The following is a 21,134-nucleotide window of genomic DNA, read 5'->3' on the forward strand; positions in this document are numbered from 1 at the left end:
GAATTAACCTTGTAAACCTACGCTGCACTCCCTCAATAGCAAGAATGTCCTTCCTCAAATTTGGAGACTAAAACTGCACACAATACTCCAGGTGCCCTGTACAACTGCAGAAGGACCTCTTTGCTCCTATACTCAACTCCTCTTGTTATTAAGGCCAACATGCCATTCGCTTTCTTCACTGCCTGTTGTCCAAGCATGCTTACTTTCAGTGACTGATGTAAACATAGAAAATAGGTGCAGGAGTAGGCCATTCAGCCCTTTGAGCCTGCACCGCCATTCAATGTGATCATGGCTGATCATCCAACTCAGTATCCTGTACCTGCCTTCTCTCCATACCCCCTGATCTCTTTAGCCACAAGGGCCACATCTAACTCCCTCTTACATATAGCATGTACAAGGACCCCCAGATCCTGTTGTACTTCCCCTTTTCCCAACTTGACACCATTTAGATAATAATCTGCCTTCCTGTTTTTGCCACCAAAGTGGATAACCTCACATTCGCTCAGCATATGACAGTCCCGCCATCCCGGAGGTTAACCTGGCGAACCTACGCTGCACTCCCTTATCTGTGAACCTCCCTCTCCCCCGACTCAGTCTGAAGAAGGATCTCAACCCGAAACGTCACCCGTTCCTTCTCTCCAGAGCAGTTGCCTGTCCCGCTGAGTTACTCCAGCGTTGTGTGTCTATTACTGATTATAGGTTTGTTACATTGCAGATGACTGTATATTCATTTGTTGAGTCTTTGCCTCACCATGCCGACAGCTCTGCAGCATTTCATTGTCCTGTTGCCGTTACAAATGCCGAGTAAACGCTCTTGAACAGACGGAGAACATACGAGTGGGGTTAAAGTTTACGATCAGCGTTTATCGGCACTGGGCCTGCACTCGCTGCAGTTTAGAAGGGTGAGTGGGCGACTGCATTGAAACGAATAGCGAAAGGCTTTCGACAGAGAGGGTGTTTCCACCGGTGGGAGGAGTCCAGGACCAGTGGGCACTGCCTCAGAATTAAAGGGCGCACCTTTAGAGAGACGAGGAGGAATTTCTTTAGCCAGAGGGCGGCGAATCTGCGGAATTCGTTGCCACAGACGGCGGTGGAGGCCACAAGTCAGTGGGTAATTATAAGGCAGAGATTGTTCTTCGGGGGGGGGGGGGGGGGGTGTGAGCAGGCTGGCATGGGGTTAATGGGCCGAAGGGCCTGTGCTGTACAAATCTCCGTTGTTCCTGGGATCTTGCGGCGCAGAGGCGGGGCTTTGCGTAACCGTGACGACTCGTCGACTAGTCTCGGGACGTCCCGTGTGACGGGGGAGGGGGGGGGGGAAGAGTTTCCACCCCCTCCCTGTACAAAAACAGGACCCCCCCTCAAAAATATATATATCTATGTCGACCTGCAGCTCTGCCGTTTCACCGTTACCGCAGCCGGTGAAGTGTTTGTGCATCGGTTACACCGAGCGGAAGAGTCTGTGGCGGCAGTGAGGTGGGGGGGAAGGGGGGTAGCTGGGCCCGAGACCCCCTCCCACCCCAACCCCTCACCTCAGGCTGCAGTAGGGGCTAGGAGCGGGAGGGGGAGGGGGAGAGGGTGTGGGCTAGGAGAGGTAGAGGGAGAGGGAGAGGGAGGGGGAGAGGAGCAGGCTGAGGCCTAGCAGCAGGGGGCTGGGCCATGCCAGGCTGCTGCAGGAGATGAGGCCCATCTGCAGGGCGTAGTGACGTGCCACATCCTGGTTGGGGTTGGGCTTGAGGCCGGCCTTGAACCAGAGGGACATGCAGAGACCACTGCCCCGCGGGTGATCTGTCCAACGGAACGAGTTGCTCCACACCTTCTCACACAGGTCCCTCGCGGTGGGGAACACATCGCCAAACGGCCGGCACTCGGAGCCCACTGGGCACTGGTTGATGCCTGGGGAGAGATACAGGGGAGACACGTCAGGGGGAGAGAGACACAGAGAGAGAGAGAGACACAGAGAGAGAGAGAGACGCACACACTAAGATAGTGCCATAGAGGGAGTGCAGAGACGGTTCACCAGACTGATTCCTGGGATGTCAGGACTGTCTGATGAAGAAAGACTGGATAGACTTGGTTTATACTCTCTAGCATTTAGGAGATTGAGAGGGGATCTTATAGAAACGTACAAAATTCTTAAGGGGTTGGACAGGCTAGATGCAGGAAGATTGCTCCCGATGTTGGGGAAGTCCAGGACAAGGGGTCACAGCTTAAGGATAAGGGGGAAATCCTTTAAAACCGAGATGAGAACAACTTTTTTTCACACAGAGGGTGGTGAATCTCTGGAATTCTCTGCCGCAGAGGGTAGTCGAGGCCAGTTCATTGGCTATATTTAAGAGGGAGTTAGATGTGGCCCTTGTGGCTAAGGGGATCAGAGGGTATGGAGAGAAGGCAGGTACGGGATACTGAGTTGGATGATCAGCCATGATCATATTGAATGGCGGTGCAGGCTCGAATGGCCTACTCCTGCACCTAATTTCTATGTTTCTAAGATAGGCAGAGAGACAGACACAAAGAGATAGAGAGAGAGACACAAACTTAGACACAACAGAGAGGCACACACACACACACACACACAGACACACACACACACACACACACACACACACACACACACACACACACACACACACCACACCCCTGGCCCATATCTCTCTAAATCTTTTCTATCCATATATAACACTTACACAAGATCATCCCTCAGCCTCCTGTATCCCAAGGACCTCCAATCCTGGCAACACTGTGCAAATCTTCTCAGCGCCCTCTGCAGCCCACAACATCAGGATGTGCAACACCAAACACAAATCTCCAAACATAGCCTCACCAACGTCTTGGACAATTGCAACATAACTATCCCACCACACTCCACCCGAAACGTCACCCATTGCTTCTCTCCAGAAATGCCGCCTGTCCCGCTGAGCTAATCCAGATTTTTGTGTCTATCCTCAGTTTAAACCAGCATCTGCGGTTCCTTCTGACACTCTCAATAACGACTGATGAAGGCCAATGTGCCAAAAGCCTTCTTATCACCTATCCATGTTCCCCACAGATGCTGCCTGACCCGCTGAGTTACTCCAGCACTCTGTGAAACGTCACCTATCCATGTTCTCCACAGATACTGCCTGACCCGCTGAGTTACTCCAGCACTCTGTGAAACGTCACCTATCCATGTTCTCCACAGATGCTGCCTGACCCGCCGAGTTACTCCAGCACTCTGTGAAACGTCACCTATCCATGTTCTCCACAGATGCTGCCTGACCCACTGAGTTACTCCAGCACTATATGAAGCGTCACCTATCCATGTTCTCCACAGATGCTGCCTGACCCGCTGAGTTACTCCAGCACTTTGTGAAACGTCACCTATCCATGTTCTCCACAGATGCTGCCTGACCCGCTGAGTTACTCAGGCGCTTAGTCATAGGGAGGCATAGAGTGATACAGTGTGGAAACAGGCCATTCGGCCCGACTTGCCTTCACCTGCCAATGTGCCACCACTCTGTCTACCTGTGACACCACTTTCAGGGAACTTTGTGCCTGTACTCCTAGATCCCTCTGCTCTACAACACTCCCCAGGCACTGACCTTCAATAGACAATAGGTGCAGGAGTAGGCCATTCGGCCCTTCGAGCCAGCACCACCATTCAATGTGATCGTGGCTGATCATCCCCAATCAGTACCCCGTTCCTGCCTTCTCCCCATATCCCCTGACTCCGCTATCATTAAGAGCCCTGTCTAGCCCTCTCTTGAAAGCATCCAGAGAAGTGTGTAGTGGGGTCTCACCAAAGACTTCAGACTTTTAGACTTCAGAGATATTGTGGGCGGGTGGTCACGGTGGCGCAGCGGTAGTTACTGTCGTACAGCAAAATGCAGTGCCAGAGACCAGAGTTCGATCGCGGCTACGGGTGCTGTCTGTACGGAGTTTGCACGTTCTCCCCGTGACCTGCGTGGGTTTTCTCCGGGTGCTCCGGTTTCCTCCCACATTCCAAAGACGTGCGGGTTTGTGGGTTAATCGGCTTGGTGTAAATGTAAAATTGTCCAAGTTGGCGATATGCAGCGTACTGCCCTGCCGACTACAAAATCCAGAAGGTTCCGTGCAGAAACAGGCCCTTCGGCCCACTGAGTCCATGCTGACCAGCATCCACCCTGTACACGAACACTATCTAACACTAGGGACAATTTACAATTTTACCGAATTGCCAATTCACGTGCAAATGTGCGCGTTTTCGGAGTGTGGGAGGAAACCGGAGCACCCGGAGAAAACCCACGCAGGTCACGGGGAGAGAACGTGCAAACTCCGTACAGACAGCACCCATAGTCGGGATGGAAACCGGGTCTCTGGTGCTGTGAGGCAGCGACTCTACCGCTGCGCCACCGTGGCAACCCTTGAACAGGTACCCCTGCCCATGGGGGATGGGGCATCGATGGGCAGAGACACTCACCTGAGGTCCAGTTCCAGCCCTTCGCCCAGTTGGATTTGCAGGTGCGGTCGTCCCAGCAATCCTCCCACCACTCCTCGCAGTCCGTCTTGCAGATCGGCACGCCAACGACACGCTCCTTACGCCACGACCGAACCACCTGCAGCACAGACAGAGAATGACGCACACTGTCCCTGGGGAACACTAGAGAGAGACGCACACTGTCCCATGGGGGACACTAGACAGAGACGCACACTGTCCCACGGGGGACACTACAGAGAGACGCACACTGTCCCATGGGGGACACTAGACAGAGACGCACACTGTCCCACGGGGGACACTACAGAGAGACGCACACTGTCCCATGGGGGACACTAGAGAGAGACACACACTGTCCCTGGGGGACACTAGAGAGAGACACACACTGTCCCTGGGGGACACTAGAGAGAGACACACACTGTCCCTGGGGGACACTAGAGAGAGACACACACTGTCCCATGGGGGACACTAGACAGAGACACACACTGTCCTATGGGGGACACTAGAGAGAGACGCACACTGTCCCGTGGGGAACACTAGAGAGAGACACACACTGTCCCATGGGGGACACTAGAGAGAGACACACACACTGTCCCTGGGGGACACTAGCCAGAGACGCACACACTATCCCATGGGGGACACTAGCCAGAGACGCACCCTGTCCTATGGGGGACCCTAGAGAGAGACGCACACTGTCCTATGGGGGACTACAGAGAGACACACACTAGAGAGAGACGCACACTGTCCTATGGGGGACACTAGAGAGAGACACACACTGTCCCATGGGGGACACTAGAGAGAGACACACACTGTCCTATGGGGGACACTAGAGAGAGACGCACACTGTCCCGTGGGGTCCCTGGGGGACACTAGACAGAGACGCACACTGTCCCGTGGGGGACACTAGAGAGTGACGCAAACTGTCCCTGGGGGACACTAGACAGAGACGCACACTGTCCCTGGGGGACACCAGAGAGAGACACACACTGTCCCTGGGGGACACTAGAGAGAGACGCACACTGTCCCATGGGGGACACTAGAGAGAGACACACACTGTCCTATGGGGAACACTAGAGAGAGACACACACTGTCCTATGGGGGACACTAGAGAGAGACACACACTGTCCCATGGGGGACACTAGAGAGACACACACACTGTCCTATGGGGGACACTAGACAGAGACGCACACTGTCCTATGGGGGACACTAGAGAGAGACGCACGATCTATGACACTATCCCTGGGATAGCGGAGTCAGGGGATATGGGGAGAAGGCAGGAACGGGGTACTGATTGGGGATGATCAGCCATGATCACATTGAATGGCAGTGCTGGCTCGAGGGGGTGCCGGATACAACGGGGGGGGCTCCCAGTGTGAACATGTGGCAGGCAGGTGTCCTGTCTCTGATAAACTACATATCACACGATATATCCATGCATGGACAGAGACACACACAGTCACGCACACACTCGTACAGACACGCACACACACTGACGTACTCATACACACAAACACGCTCACACAGACACGCACATGCACTCAGACAGCAGACACGCAGGGTCGTAGACACTCACACACACACACACACATAGACACACCGCAGACACGGGCACACACAATCACGTACACGCTGACACACAAACGCGCACACACACAGACACACACATTCACATACACAAATACAGACACACATACACCGACACACACACACACACAGACACATCAGTCACTCGAGGGGTCAGACACACAGTTCAGTGTCGTTTCTTGTCACATGTACGGAGGTACAGGGAGTGGATTTTGACAAGAGTGAAGCTCCCTCTCTCTCCCCCGTCCCGTCACACAGGCGCTGAGCTCACCTGTTGGATCCAGGGGCCCAGGTTGGGCGAACACTCGTACAAACAGGTGTCCTGGATGAAGTGCCGTTTACATTTCTCCGTCATGGTGCCACAGTGATTCCAGTTGAAGTTGTAGAGGTGCGACTGGTCATTGTGTGCGTGCACGCTGGTGTTGGCTGTACAACAAGCATTGTCTCTCCATGGCTCACACTGCAGAGAGAGAGAGAGAGAGAGAGAGAGAGAGAGAGGGAAAGAGAGAGAGAGTGGGAAAGAGAGAGAGAGACAGACGGAGACAGGGGAAAGAGACAGGGGGAGACGAGACAGACGGAGACAGGGGGAGAGGGGGAGAGGGGGGAGAGGGGGAGAGGGGGAGAGGGAGGGGGAGGACATTGGATATTGGTCTCAGTTTATTAATCATACCACACATAAGAAAATATCAAGCCATACAATAGACAACAGGTGCAGGAGTAGGCCATTCGGCCCTTCGAGCCAGCACCGCCATTCAATGTGATCATGGCAGGACTGTCCTATGCTGAGAGAATGGGCTTGTACACTCTGGAATTTAGATGAGAGGGGGTCTTATAGAAATATATAAGATTATTAAGGGTTCGGACACGCTAGAGGCAGGAAACATGTTCCCGATGTTGGGGGAGTCCAGAACCAGGGGCCACAGTTTAAGAATAAGGGGTAAGCCATTTAGAACAGAGACGAGGAAACACTTTTTCTCACAGAGAGTGGTGAGTCTGTGGAATTCTCTGCCTCAGAGGCCGATTCTCTGGATACTTTCACGAGAGAGCTAGATAGGGCTCTTAAAGATAGCGGAGTCAGGGGATATGGGAAGAAGACAGGAACGGGGTACTGATTGGGAATGATCAGCCATGATCACATTGAATGGCGGTGCTGGCTCGAAGGGCCGAATGGCCTACTCCTGCACCTATTGTCTGTTAGTCAGCATGCAACAAAAGCTTTTCACTGTACCTCGGTACACGTGACAATAAACTAAGGGTCTCTGAGGAAAGGTCACCTATTCCTTCTCTGTGGTGATGCCGTCCTGACCCGCTGAGTTACTCCAGCTTTGTGTGTCGAATGTTGGAAAGGAGAAACACGCTGACACGCTGACTTGGCAAGAACTCAGGATCTCAAGGTCTCCGAGATTAACCGTGACGTCAAACGATAAGGCATCGCCCGCTTGTACTCTCCAGGTATCTAATCAGTAGTTTTGTTACAACTGAGAAAAAAGTGTCACACAGAGAGTGGTGAATCTGTGGAATTCTCTGCCTCAGAAAGTAGTTGAGGCAAATGCATTAGTTATATTCAAGAGGGAGTTAGATGTGGCCCTTGTGGCTAAAGGGATCAGGGGGTATGGAGAGAGGGCAGGTACGGGATACTGAGTTGGAAACATACAAACCTAGAAAATAGGTGCAGGAGTAGGCCATTCGGCCCTTCGAGCCTGCACTGCCATTCAATATGATCATGACTGATCATCCAACTCAGTATCCCGTACCTGCCTTCTCTCCATACCCCCTGATCCCTTTAGCCACAAGGACCACATCTAACTCCCTCTTAAATATAGCCAATGAACTGTGGCCTCAACTACCTTCTGTGGCAGAGAGTTCCAGAGATTCACCACTCTCTGTGTGTGAAACATGTTTTCCTCATCTCGGTCCTAAAAGATTTCCCCCTTATCCTTAAACTGTGACCCCTTGTTCTGGACTTCCCCAACATCGGGAACAATCTTCCTGCATCTAGCCTGTCCAACCCCTTAAGAATGTTGTAAGTTTCTATAAGATCCCTCCTCAATCTTCTAAATTCTAGCGAGTACAAGCCGAGTCTATCCAGTCTTTCTTCATATGAAAGTCCTGCCATCCCAGGAATCAGTCTGGTGAACCTTCTCTGTACTCCCTCTATGGCAAGAATGTCTTTCTTCAATTAGGAGACCAAAACTGCACACAATACCCCAGGTGTGGTCTCACCAAGACCCTGTACAACTGCAGTAGAACCTCCCTGCTCCTGTACTCAAATGGATGATCAGCCATGAGCATATTGAATGGTGGTGCAGGCTCGAAGGGCCGAAATGCCTACTCCTGCACCTATTGTGTATGTTTCTATGTTACAGGAGGCTGGGGCAAAGTTTACAATAGGGTTGTGGGTGTGGGGAGGGGGCAGGAACGGGGAGGAGAGGCATTCACTGCAGGATTCACGCTAAATCACGCACAGAGGTTCAGGGTCATTCAGCTTTGTTTAGTTTAGAGATACAGCGCGGAAACAGGCCCATCGGCCCACCGGGTCCGTGCCGACCAGCGATCCCCGCACACTAACACCATCCTACACACACACACACTAGGGACAATTCTTACATTTACACCGACAATTCACCTACAAACCTGCACGTCTTTGGAGTGTGGGAGGAAACCGAAGATCGTGGAGAAAACCCACGCAGGTCACGGGGAGAACGTGCAAACTCCGCACAGACAGCACTAGTAGCCGGGATCAAACCCAGGTGTCTGGCGCTGTGAGGCAGTAACTCTACCGCAGCACCACCGTGACCGCCCTTAGTTTTAGGCTTCAAGGCTCTTCTTTCGCCCGACTGTAGTGGGGGGGGGGGGGGGGGGGGTCTATTTTAGGGGTCAGACAAAACCTGGCAGGTGATGGAGGAAGGAACTGCAGACGCTGGTTTACATCGAAGATAAGACACAAAGTGCTGGAGTAACTCAGCGGGACAGGCAGGGTCACTGGAGAGAAGGAGTTGGTGACCTTTCGGCCCTTCTTCAGACATCCATCAGTCTCGACCCGAAACGTCGCCCATTCCTTCTCTCCAGAGATGCTGCCTGGCCCGCTGAGTTACTCCAGCATTTTGTGTCCACCTTCGAGTGCAGATTGTAGCGCATCAGTTCCAGAGACAAAGTCCAATGTCCGCAATGGGGTAGAGGTGAATGAGACAGCACCCTAGCTTATGGAAGGGCTGATCAACCTGGATTGGTACGGGCGTCAGGGGTTATGGGGAGAAGGCAGGAGAATGGGATTGGGAGGGAGAGATAGATCAGCCATGGACGAATAGTGGAGTAGACCTGATGGGCCGAGTGGCCTAATTTTTCTCCTATCACCTATGATCTTGTAATAGAGGGGAAGAAGCTGTTCCTGAATCTGGTGGCATGCTCTTTACAAGGGATTTTAGGGTCCAAGTCAGACAAAAATGCTGGAGAAACTCAGCGGGTGCAGCAACATCTATAGAGCGAAGGAAATAGGCAACGTTTCGGGCCAAAACCCTTCTTCAGACTGATGTAGTGTGGGGGGGATGGGGAGAAGAAAGGAGAAAGGAAGAGGAGGAGCCTGAGGGCTGAGGGAGAGCTGAGAAGGGGAGGAGACAGCAAGGGCTAACGGAAATTGGAGAAGTCAATGTTCATGCCTCTAGGGTGCAGACTGCCCAAGCGGAATATGAGGTGCTGCTCCTCCAATTTGCGGTGGGACTCACTCTGGCCATGGAGGAGGCCCAGGACAGAAAGGTCGGATGGGGAATGGGAGGGGGAGTTGAAGTGCTGGGCCACCGGGAGATCAGGTTGGTTATTGCGAACCGAGCGGAGGTGTTGGACAAAACGATCGCCAAGCCAGCGCATGGTCTCACCGATGTAGATCAGCTGACATCTAGAGCAGCGGATGCAATAGATGAGGTTGGAGGAGGTGCAGGTGAACCTCTGTCGCACCTGGAACGACTGCTTGGGTCCTTGAACGGAGTCGAGGGGGGAGGTAAAGGGACAAGTGTTGCATCTTTTGCGGTTGCAATGGGAAGTGCCCGGGGAGGGGGGTGGTACGGGAGGGAAGGGAAGAATTGACAAGGGAGTTATGGAGGGAGCGGTCTTTGCTGAAAGCAGACATGGGGGGAGATGGGAAGATGTGGCGAGTAGTGGGGTCACGTTGGAGGTGGCGGAAATGACGGAGGATTATTTGTTGTATGTGACGGCTGGTGGGGTGAAAGGTGAGGACTAGGGGGACTCTGCCCTTGTTGCGAGTGGGGGGATGGGGAGAGAGAGCAGTGTTGCGGGGTATTGACGAGGCTATTGAAAGGTATTGGGGTCTACGTCGACAGCTCCATAAAGCTAGAAGCTGAACGAAACGATAGACAGAGAGACAGAGACAGACAGAGAGACAGAGACAGAGAGACAGAGAGACAGAGAGACAGAGAGACACACACACACACACACAGAGAGAGAGACACACACACACACACACACACACACTTTCTCTGGCACACTGGAGGTTGAGGGGAGACCTTATAGACATTTATAAAATGTCAAGGACCTTTCCCCCGCAGGGTGGAGATGTCACAGACTAGAGGGCACAGCTTTAAGGTGAGAGGGGCAAAGTTTAAAGGAGATGTGCGGGGCAGGTTTTTTTTACACAGAGGGTGGTGGGTGCCTGGAACGCGCTGCCAGGGGTGGTGGTGGAGGCAGTGGAGATAGTGGTGTATAAGAGGATTTTGGATAGGCGCGTGGATATGCAGGGAATGAATTGCCTACACCCCATTGTAGGTTAATTGGCTTCTGTAAATTGACCCTAGTGTGCTGGAGAAACTCAGCGGGTGAGGCAGCATCTATGGAGCGAAGGAAATGGGTGACGTTTCGGGTCGAGACCCTTCTTCAGACAGGTACGGGGTGATCGCTGGTTGGTGCAGACTCGGTGCGCTGCAGGGCCTGTTTCCATGGGCAGAAATCCTGGGGAAAATGGGGTGGGGCATCCCCCCAATGTTTTGAGAGGTGGGGGACAATCCCCCCCATGTTTTGTGATCTGGATTTTGAAATTTGGTGAAAAAAAACGATTAAAATCTCCGCTTTCCACGTGAAAGTGGGGGTGTCACTGTTAGGCGCTTGTTAAATGCCTCTATTAACATCGTATTAACACGATGTGTCACCAATTGTGTTTTGTCCTTCCAAAGCGGGTACAATTACCATTTGAACTAATTGGATGTCTTGGCGGATGGGAAAGATTTGAACGAATATCGGGTTTAAACGGGTCTGATCAAGGTGATTGTGGATGCATACAGGGGTCTCGGGTCATCTCAGCTTTCTACCACGCTCTGGTGGGAAGCGGGGGAGAATCAACGCTCTACATAAAAAACTAAACGAGAAGCAGAATTAAAGATTCAAATAACAGAAGAAGAATGGCATCAAATGTGTGAAACACATTGTGCATCCACAAGCTCACTAGGATGGAGAGAATTCTGCTGGAAGAATCTATCTCAAGTTTTTAATAACACCCAATATAAAAAGCAGACAACTTGCTGTCCAACAACACTGTTGGAGGCTGTGTGGGAGTACGGAGGCAGACCATTCACATATTTTCTGGAACTGTGTAAAGATAAGGCCATACTGGGAAAATGTTAACGCAGATGTTAAAAATATCTTGGGTTATAAAATCCCAAATACCTGCCCTGTGATGTATCTGGGGCATATTAAAGATAGCGTAAATATAGAAGATACCCATTTGATTAAAGTTTTGCTTGCAGTAAATAAGAAGGCCATTACCAGGCAGTGTCTTAATGAAAAAAGCCCAAAACAGGAACAGTGGCTAGAAATTGTGCCAGACATCTTTACTATAGAGAAACTGACATATTTATCGAGAGTCAAGGATAATTCATTTGAGAAGATCTGGGAAAAATGGACCGTTTATTTGAGCCATGACACTAATTAGATAAATGCCGAGCTAGAGATGGGAAGACTGTTATATAGAACTAGATGGTATGTCTGTGCCAATATTGAAATATCTCCAGATAACTAATCAATGTAACTTTTTATTTTGTATTTGGTACCACACACTCTTATTCCAGTTTTTTTTTAGGGGGGGAGGTGGGGTCCCCAATTTATTTATTTATTTGGTTGTTGCTTATTTCATTTTATTTATGGTGATGGCGTTACACCGTTTTGTATATATCTCTTTGAAAAATCAATAACAACTTAAAACGGGCTTAGTCATTAGACTCCGGTGGAACGGGGAGAACGTACAAACTCCGTACAGACAGCACCCATAATCAGGATCGAACCTGGGTCCGGCTTGCAGGTAAGTCTCCCATTCATGGTCGCTCACGTTATTTAGTATGTTTTTTCCCCATCTTTCTCTCTCTCTCTCACTCCCCTCCAAGGTTGGTTCTTCTGTTTGCCTTTATTTACTTCAGTTCTACTTGTTTGTGTTATTTATCGTATTTTGAAAGATTCAAGCGGGTATCAGACGCTTCCTAATGAAGAAAGACTGGATAGACTTGGTTTATACTCTCTAGAGTTTAGGAGATTGAGAGGGGATCTTATAGAAACTTACAAAATTCTTAAGGGGTTGGACAGGCTAGATGCAGGAAGATTGTTCCCGATGTTGGGGAAGTCCAGGACAAGGGGTCACAGCTTAAGGATAAGGGGGAAATCCTTTAAAACCGAGATGAGGAGAACTTTTTTCACACAGAGAGTGGGTGAATCTCTGGAACTCTCTGCCACAGAGGGTAGTTGAGGCCAGTTCATTGGCTATATTTAAGAGGGAGTTAGATGTGGCCCTTGTGGCCAAGGGGATCAGAGGGTATGGAGAGAAGGCAGGTACGGGATACTGAGTTGGATGATCAGCCATGATCATATTAAATGGCGGTGCAGGCTCGAAGGGCCGAATGGCCTACTCCTGCACCTAATTTCTATGTTTCTATGTTTCTAAGGGCTGAATCGGCACATTTGCGGGGCCTTTCATCGCCCGGCGCGGCTTAAAGTCGAACTGCTGCATTGAGACCATCGAGGCTCCTGATGCTGGCCGATTTTAAACTGCGCTGGGCGATGAAAGGCCCCATGAACGGGCCGATTCAAGCCCCACGATTCGGGGCGGACGAAGCTGCTGTAGCTGGAGTTCGGAGTCGGTCACCAACCAGGTCAGCTCCCGATGTTACCGTCCACAGAGCCCACAGCCGAAGCCTCCGAAGCCTCGCGTGTGCGTGTGCACATGCGCGCGGCCGCCAGGAAATTGTGTCCCCCCCATGTTTTGATAGTGATTTACGCCCCGGTGTCTCTGAACTAAACTAATTAACACACAGAAACAAATTGTATGCAAATTATATGTTAATTCTTCCAAAGAATTTAAAGAAAAAAAAACTGTGCATTGAAAATCACAACCCTAACCCATCGGGAAGAAGGAACAGGAGCGGGAACGTGACCTCCAGGTTCAGGAACAACTTTCTTCCCAGCAACCAGAACAACAACAAACACCAACTATTATTTTATTCCAAGGGGAGGTCTCGGTGGCGCAGTGGTGGAGTTGCCGCTTCACAGCGCCAGGGACCCGGGTCCGATCCTGACTACGGGCGCTGTCTGAACGGAGTTTGCACGTTCTCCCCGTGACCTGCCTGGGTTTTCTCCGAGATCTTCGGTTTTCTCCCACATTCCAAAGACGTACAGGTTTGTAGGTTAATTGGCTTGGTAAATGTAAATTGTCCCTAGTGGGTGTGGGATAGTGTTAGTGTGCGGGGATCGCTGGTCGGCGCGGGCCGGAGGGCCTGTTTCCGCACTGTATCTCTAAACTAAACCACAAACTGCCTGCATTGAGACTTGAGAGGCCATTATTTTTGTCTTTGCACTACATGAACTTCGCTTTATTGCTTATTATAGGGTCTAGTATAGAGATACAGCGTAGAAACAGGCCCTTTGGCCCACCGAGTGTACCGACCATCGATCATATCTTCAGTCTATTTCTATGCAATCCCACCTTCTCATCCACTCTCTACAGACCAGGGGCCACTTAACCTACAAACCCACACATTTAGCTTAGTTTGGTTTGTGGTCACGTCTGCCGAGGTACAGCGAAAAGCTCGGACTTTGGGATGCGGGAGGAACATGTACAAACATGCTACAGGCAGCACCCACAGTCAGGATTGAACCCGGGTCTCCAGCGCTGAGAGTCAGCAGCTCTACCCGTTTACATACCGGATGTGCTAACATAAGAAATAATTTCATTTTTTCTTTTCATGACGTGATAATAAAACACTCTTTACCCCAGAGTGTCTCCGAGGATCCTCCAGTGCTTCTACGCAGCGGCGGTGGAAAGCATCTTGTCCGGGAACACTACCATCTGGTTTGGGAATTGCTCTGCCAAGGACAAGAAGGCTCTGCAGAGAGTAGTGCGTTCGGCCGAACGCACTATGGGAACTACACTCGCCCCCCTGCAGGAACTATACAACAGGAGGTGCAACTCCAGAGTAAATAAAATCATGGGAGACCCCTTCCACCCCTGCAACGGTCTGTTCCAGCTGCTACGGTCAGGCAAACGCCTCCGTTGCCATGCGGTGAGAACGGAGAGGTTGAGAAGGAGTTTCTTCCCAGAGGCAATTCGGACTGTAAACGCCTATCTCACCAGGGACTAACTCTACAGAACATTTTTCCTTCCATTATTTACTATGTAAAAGAATATGTGTGTTATGATTGTGTTTATAATTTGTTTGGTTGTTTTGTTGTTTGTCTTTTGCACAAAAGTCCGCGAGCATTGCCACTTTCATTTCACTGCACATCTCGTATGTGTATGTGACAAATAAACTTGACTTGACTTGACTTGAGAGGGAGGTGAATCTGTGGAATTGGAGGCAATGACAATAGACAATAGGTGCAGGAGTAGGCCATTTGGCCATTCGTGCCAGCACCGCCATTCAATGTAATCACGGCTGATCATCCCCAATCAGTACCCCATTGCTGCCTTCTCCCCATATCCCCTGACTCCGCTATCTTTAAGAGCCCTATCTAGCTCTCTCTTGAAAGCATCCAGTAATCCTGCCTCCACCGCCTTCTGAGGCAGAGAATTCCACAGACTCACCACTCTCTGTGAGGAAAAATGTTTCCTTGTCTCCGTTCTAAATGGCTTACTCCTTATTCTTAAACTGTGTGGCCCCTGGTCCTGGACTCCCCCAACATCGGGAACATGTTTCCAGCCTCTAGCGTGTCCAAACCCTCAACAATCTTAAAGGCCAAGTCAGTGGATATTTTTAAGGTGGAGATTGACAGATTCTTGATCAGTGCGGCTGTCAGGAGTTATGGGGTGAAGGCAGGAGAATGGGGGTTGAGAGAGAGAGATAGATCAGCCATGATTGAATGGCGGACAGATTAGACCCGATGGGCCAAATGGCCCAATTGTACACCAAGGACTGATGAACGGAGCTGTGACCCCTGTGTGTCACTTACCTGCTTGTAGAGTCGGCCCTCGGGACCAGGCTTCACCTTGTGGTGTTTGGCATCCATGCAGATGTTGAGAATGTCCCTCTCCGCGGCCAGAGCTAGGGGCAGTGTGACCAGCAGCAACTCCAGCATCTTCCTGAACACACACACACACACACACAGTGTAAGTCAGAGCCGGCAGGCCATTCAGCCCCTCTAGCCCATCAATAGACAATAGGTACAGGAGTAGGCCATTCGGCCCTTCCAGCCAGCACCGCCATTCAATGTGATCACGGCTGATCATCCCCAATCAGTACCCCGTTCCTGCCTTCTCCCCATATCCCTCGACTTAAAGATAGCGATCTTTAAGAGCCCTATCCATCTCCCTCTTGAAAGTATTCAGTGAACCGGCCTCCACCGCCCTCTGAGGCAGAGAATTCCACAAACTCACAACTCTCAGTGTGAAAAAGTGTTTCCTCGTCTCAGTTCTAAATGGCTTACCCCTTATTCTTAAACTGTGTGGCCCCTGGTTCAGGACTCCCCCAGCATCGGGAACATGTAGCGTGTCCAAACCCTTAATAATCTCACGTGTCAATAAGGTCCCCTCTCATCCTTCTAAACTCCAGAGTGTACAAGCCCAGCCGCTCCATTCTCTCAGCATATGGACACCTTCAGCACGTGGTCCTACATGGACAGCGCAGGTTTAGGGGGAGATGGGCTAAGCGCAGGCAGGTGGGACGAGTGTAGATGGGGCACGTTGGTCGGTGTGTGAACAGATTGCACCTGACGTCAGGGTAGAAGAGTCTAAAGAAGGGTCACTTGGTTTTGCCTTGCACTGAACGTTATTCCCTTTATCCTGTATCTGTACACTGTGGACGGCTCGATGACTGGTTAGCATGCAACAAAACCTCGGTGCATGTGGCAATAAAACTGAAGAAAAAAAATAGATAGTGTCACGGGTTTACCCCCCCCCCCCCCCACACAAAGTGACGAGAGTTGGGTGGGGCAGGAGGTCGGGGGTGAGAGAGTGAGAGCGAGTGATCAGCAGGGGAGAGGAAGGAAACGGCCAATTAGACCAACAATCCCTCTGTTGTTCCGCAGCTTCACCACTTCCATCGACTCCAGTCTATTACTGGCCTGAAAATTCCCGATCTCGATAGGCAAGCAGGCTTAGGCCAGGTAAAAGCCCCGTCCCACGGTACGAGTTCATTCCAAGAGTTCTCCCGAGTTTGCCCCGATTCGAACTCGGAGATTTACGGTAATGGCCGCTCGTCGGTACTCGGGGCTCTGGTGGACATTTTTCCTCGCGAGCTTACCGCGTTTCCCTAGTACCTGCCGTTAGCGTTACGAGCCGCTAGGAGACGTCCCCGAGCTCCGGCGTACGTTCATTCTCCATGTTTACCACGAGTTTGATTTTTTTTTGTTTTTTTTTTAAAACTCGGGACAGCTCTTGGGTGAACTCGTACAGTGGGACAGGGCTTTTAGTACTTGGATGGGAGACTGCCCTGGTACACGTGTCATTGCCTTTTAGTGCAAGGATAACGCGACAGTTTACAATTTTTACTGTCGCTAATTAACCTACAAACCTGCACGGCTTTTGGAGTGCGGAAGGAAACCGGAGCACGCGGGGAAAATCCACGCGGTTGATAAGGCTGAATTAAGTTAAACATATAAGAAGATATTAAATTGGTTGCTGGGCCAGCTTACAGCTTACATTTAGTCTCAAATAAGGCTGTTCTCCAGTAGATTAACACAGAAAGGCTTGCCTTGGGTTGCTGTGTAATGACATAGAAACATAGACAATAGGTGCAGGAGTAGGCCATTCGGCCCTTCGAGCCTGCACCATTCGCCATTCAATATGATCATGGCTGATCATCCAACTCAGTATCCCGTCCGTACCTGCTTTCCCTCCGTACCCCCTGATCACTTTATTGGCGCCCAGTTGGCTCACCGCACTTTCTCAAGGGGACACATTTGCTGAGACAAGGTGTGCAATCAGAGCAGGGACAGGAAGTCAGACTGAAACTAAATCACAAGGTCATAAGGGATAGGAGCAGAACTAGGCCAGTCGGCCCATCGAGTCCACTCCACCGTTCAATCGTGGCTGATCTATCTCTGCCTCCTAACCCCATTCTCCTGCCTTCTCCCCATAAGCCCCGACACCCGTACTGATCAAGAATCCATCTGTCTCTGCCGTAAAAATATCTTCTGCGTTTGCCTCCACAGCCGTCTGTGGCAATGAATACCACCCTCTGACTAAACTCATCAGTTTACCAGGGTCACATGACAATAAACTCTCTTGAATCTTAGATATACACACACACACACACACATACACACAGATAATCATATACACACACTCACACACATAGAAACATAGAAAATAGGTGCAGGAGTAGGCCATTCGGCCCTTCGAGCCTGCACCGCCATTCAATATGATCATGGCTGATCATCCAACTTAATATCCCGTACCTGCCTTCTCTCCATACCCCCTGATCCCTTTAGCCACAAGGGCCACATTAACTTCCTCTTAAGTATAGCCAATGAACTGGCCTCAACTACATTCTGTGGCAGAGAATTCCAGAGATTCACTACTCTCTGTGTAAAAAATGTTTTTCTCATCTCGGTCCTAAAAGACTTCCCCCTTATCCTTAAACTGTGACCCCTTGTTCTGGACTTCCCCAACATCGGGAACAATCTTCCTGCATCTAGCCTGTCCAACCCCTTAAGAATTTTGTAAGTTTCTATAAGATCCCCCCTCAATCTACTAAATTCTAGCGAGTACAAGCCAAGTCTATCCAGTCTTTCTTCATATGAAAGTACTGACATCCCAGGAATCAGTCTGGTGAACCTTCTCTGTACTCCCTCTATGGCAAGAATGTCCTTCCTCAGATTAGGAGACCAAAACTGTACGTAATACTCCAGGTGTGGTCTCACCAAGACCCTGTACAACTGCAGTAGAACCTCCCTGCTCCTATACTCAAATCCTTTTGCTATGAATGCTAACATACCATTTGCTTTCTTCACTGCCTGCTGCACCTGCATGCCTACTTTCAATGACTGGTGTACCATGACACCCAGGTCTCGTTGCATCTCCCCTTTTCCTAATCGGCAACCATTCAGGTAATAGTCTACTTTCCTGTTTTTGCCACCAAAGTGGATAACCTCACATTTATCCACATTATACTGCATCTGCCATGCATTTGCCCACTCACCCAGCCTATCCAAGTCACCTTGCAGCCTCCTAGCATCCTCCTCACAGCTAACACTGCCCCCCAGCTTTGTGTCATCCGCAAACTTGGAGTTGTTGCATTCAATTCCCTCGTCCAAATCATTAATATATAGTGTAAATAGCTGGGGTCCCAGAACTGAGCCTTGCGGTACCCCACTAGTCACAGCCTGCCATTCTGAAAAGGACCCGTTTACTCCTACTCTTTGCTTCCTGTCTGCCAGCCAGTTCTCTATCCACATCAATACTGAACTCCCAATACCATGTGCTTTGAGTTTGTATACTAATCTCTTATGTGAGACCTTGTCGAAAGCCTTCTGAAAGTCATAATCATATACACACACACATATTCATATACACACACTCATATAGTTTCACACACATAGTCATATACACACACTCATATACACACACACATAATCATATACACACACGCATATACACACATAATCATATACACACATTCATATACAAACACACATAATCATATACACACACTCATATACACTCACAGTCTCACACTCACACACATAATCATATAGTCTTACACACACACATAATCATATACACACACACACACAAATCATATACACACACATAATCATATACACACACTTATATACACAGTCGCACACACACATAATCATATACACACACTCATATACATATACACACACTCATATACAAACACACATAATCATATACACACACTCATATACACTCACAGTCTCACACTCACAATCATATAGTCTTACACACACACACACACACATAATCATATACACACACATAATCATATACACACACTTATATACACACACATATACGCACACACACACATAATCATAGTCGCACACACATGATCATACACACACACGCATACTCATACACACACACACATAATCATACACACACACATACATACATACTCATACACACAGTCTCACACATATATACACACTCACAATCATATACAAACACAGTCACGCGCACACACATGCAGAGTCACACACACTGCCAGAATCATACACAGGCAGTCTCACACAGGCAGAAGCACACACACTCACTGTCAGTCTGACACACACCCACCCCGGCGTGCCCTCACCCCCAGGGTCACAAGTACTGACGACCCCGCCCCCACCCCCGGCACACGTTTACACGCCGGCACCCTGGGGCACCGCAGCCCCGACCCACACACCTGGCGCTGGCACCTGCACCACCTGCACCACCTGCACCACCTCCACCTCTTCCCCCCGGCAGCTCCTTCCTCTCAACTTGCGCCGGTTCCGCGCATTCACGCCGCTGCCGGCCCCACGTGTTCCGCTGCCCTGCACTGCGCCTGCGCGCCGGCTCAGCTCGCTACAGTGCGGCCGCAGTGCGCAGGCGCGCCCAGTTGTTACAGGCGGCGGCGGCGGCGGCAGATCCACAATGTGCGGAATCACCCACTGGTCCGGGCAGCATCCGTGGAAGGGAGCTGACCCCACCCCCAAACCTCGCCCATCCATGCCCATTACTGCCAGAGGAGGTAGTCGAGGCTGCTACTATAAACAACACTTGAAAGCAAAGATTATAGAGCTCTGCTTGACAGCTACCGGAAGATAGGCACAAATTGCTCAGTGGGTCAGGCAGCATCGCTGGAGAGGAACATAGAAGAAACATAGAAGAGACTTCCTCAGTCTGAAGAAGGGTCCAGTCCCGAAACATCACTTATTTCGCTACATACAAGATACAAGATACAAGATAGATTTAATTGTCACATGTGCCAGATGGCACAGTGAAATGAATTCCCATACAGCCATACAATAAAAATAAACAGGACTCAACACACTATAGAATTTAACACAAAATATTCCCACACAGCAGAATCAAAGTTTCCCACTGTGTGGGAAGGCACCAAAGTCAGTCTCTTCCTCCACTGTTCCCCGTGGTCAGGGTCTCCCCAAGCCCTCCGCAGTTGCAGCTACAGGCGGCCCGATGACCAGGACCGCTCGCCGGGGTGATACCAGTCCAACGTCGGGGCTGCGGGACGTCCTCAGCGGCGTGGACACCAGAGTCGGCCCCCTCCTACCGGAGTCGGCGGCTTCCAATGTCCGTAGGCCGCACCGGGTGGAGACTGCTGCTGGAGACCCTCTACAAGGCGCTCCAGGACTCCACGATGCTGTTCAGCGCCGCCCGCGTTGGAAGCTCTCCGCACCAGAGCTCCACGATGTTGGAGCAATGGCCCAACGCTCCGGAGGTCCAAACGGCGACCCAGGTAGGCATCGCCCGCTCCGCGGTGACTCCAGCGCTGCGCCGCCGCTGTAGCAGCCCAGGTCCGGATCCCGGTCCCCGGCAGGAAAGGCCGCTCCGATCCAGCTGGTAGGGTGGGGGGCGAGGACGCGACTCGGCGAAATAGTCGCGTCCCCGCCAGGAAGAGACTGGGAGACGGTTTCCCCCCTTACCCTGCCCCCCTCCCCCACATAG

General features: G+C 50.7%; 1 protein-coding gene across 1 annotated transcript; it reads right to left on the reverse strand.

The window, feature by feature from the left end:
- Positions 1-79: 79 nt before the first annotated feature.
- LOC129694771 (folate receptor alpha-like) lies at positions 80-19,944 on the reverse strand. The gene is made up of 5 exons (XM_055631530.1): positions 19,870-19,944; positions 15,470-15,599; positions 6,306-6,494; positions 4,436-4,571; positions 80-1,893 (listed from the first exon to the last, which is right to left on the reverse strand). Exons 2-5 carry the CDS (start codon positions 15,593-15,595, stop codon positions 1,583-1,585), a joined length of 762 nt encoding a protein of 253 aa, XP_055487505.1. The 5' UTR covers positions 15,596-15,599; positions 19,870-19,944; the 3' UTR covers positions 80-1,582.
- Between the last annotated feature and the right edge of the window lie 1,190 nt (positions 19,945-21,134).

The sequence above is a fragment of the Leucoraja erinacea genome, unplaced genomic scaffold (genome assembly GCF_028641065.1).
Source record: "Leucoraja erinacea ecotype New England unplaced genomic scaffold, Leri_hhj_1 Leri_78S, whole genome shotgun sequence".
Lineage (NCBI taxonomy): Eukaryota > Metazoa > Chordata > Chondrichthyes > Rajiformes > Rajidae > Leucoraja > Leucoraja erinaceus.

What these genes read in the sequence shown, in the direction of transcription:
- LOC129694771 (XM_055631530.1), bottom strand. Translation starts at nt 15,595, where the DNA reads ATGCTGGAGTTGCTGCTGGTCACACTGCCCCTAGCTCTGGCCGCGGAG. An exon ending in TGGGCCCCTGGATCCAACAG is followed by an intron (nt 4,572 to 6,305) that starts GTGAGCTCAGCG and finishes TCTGTGCTGCAG; the next exon opens with GTGGTTCGGTCGTGGCGTAA. An exon ending in GGGCTGGAACTGGACCTCAG is followed by an intron (nt 1,894 to 4,435) that starts GTGAGTGTCTCT and finishes ATCTCTCCCCAG; the next exon opens with GCATCAACCAGTGCCCAGTG.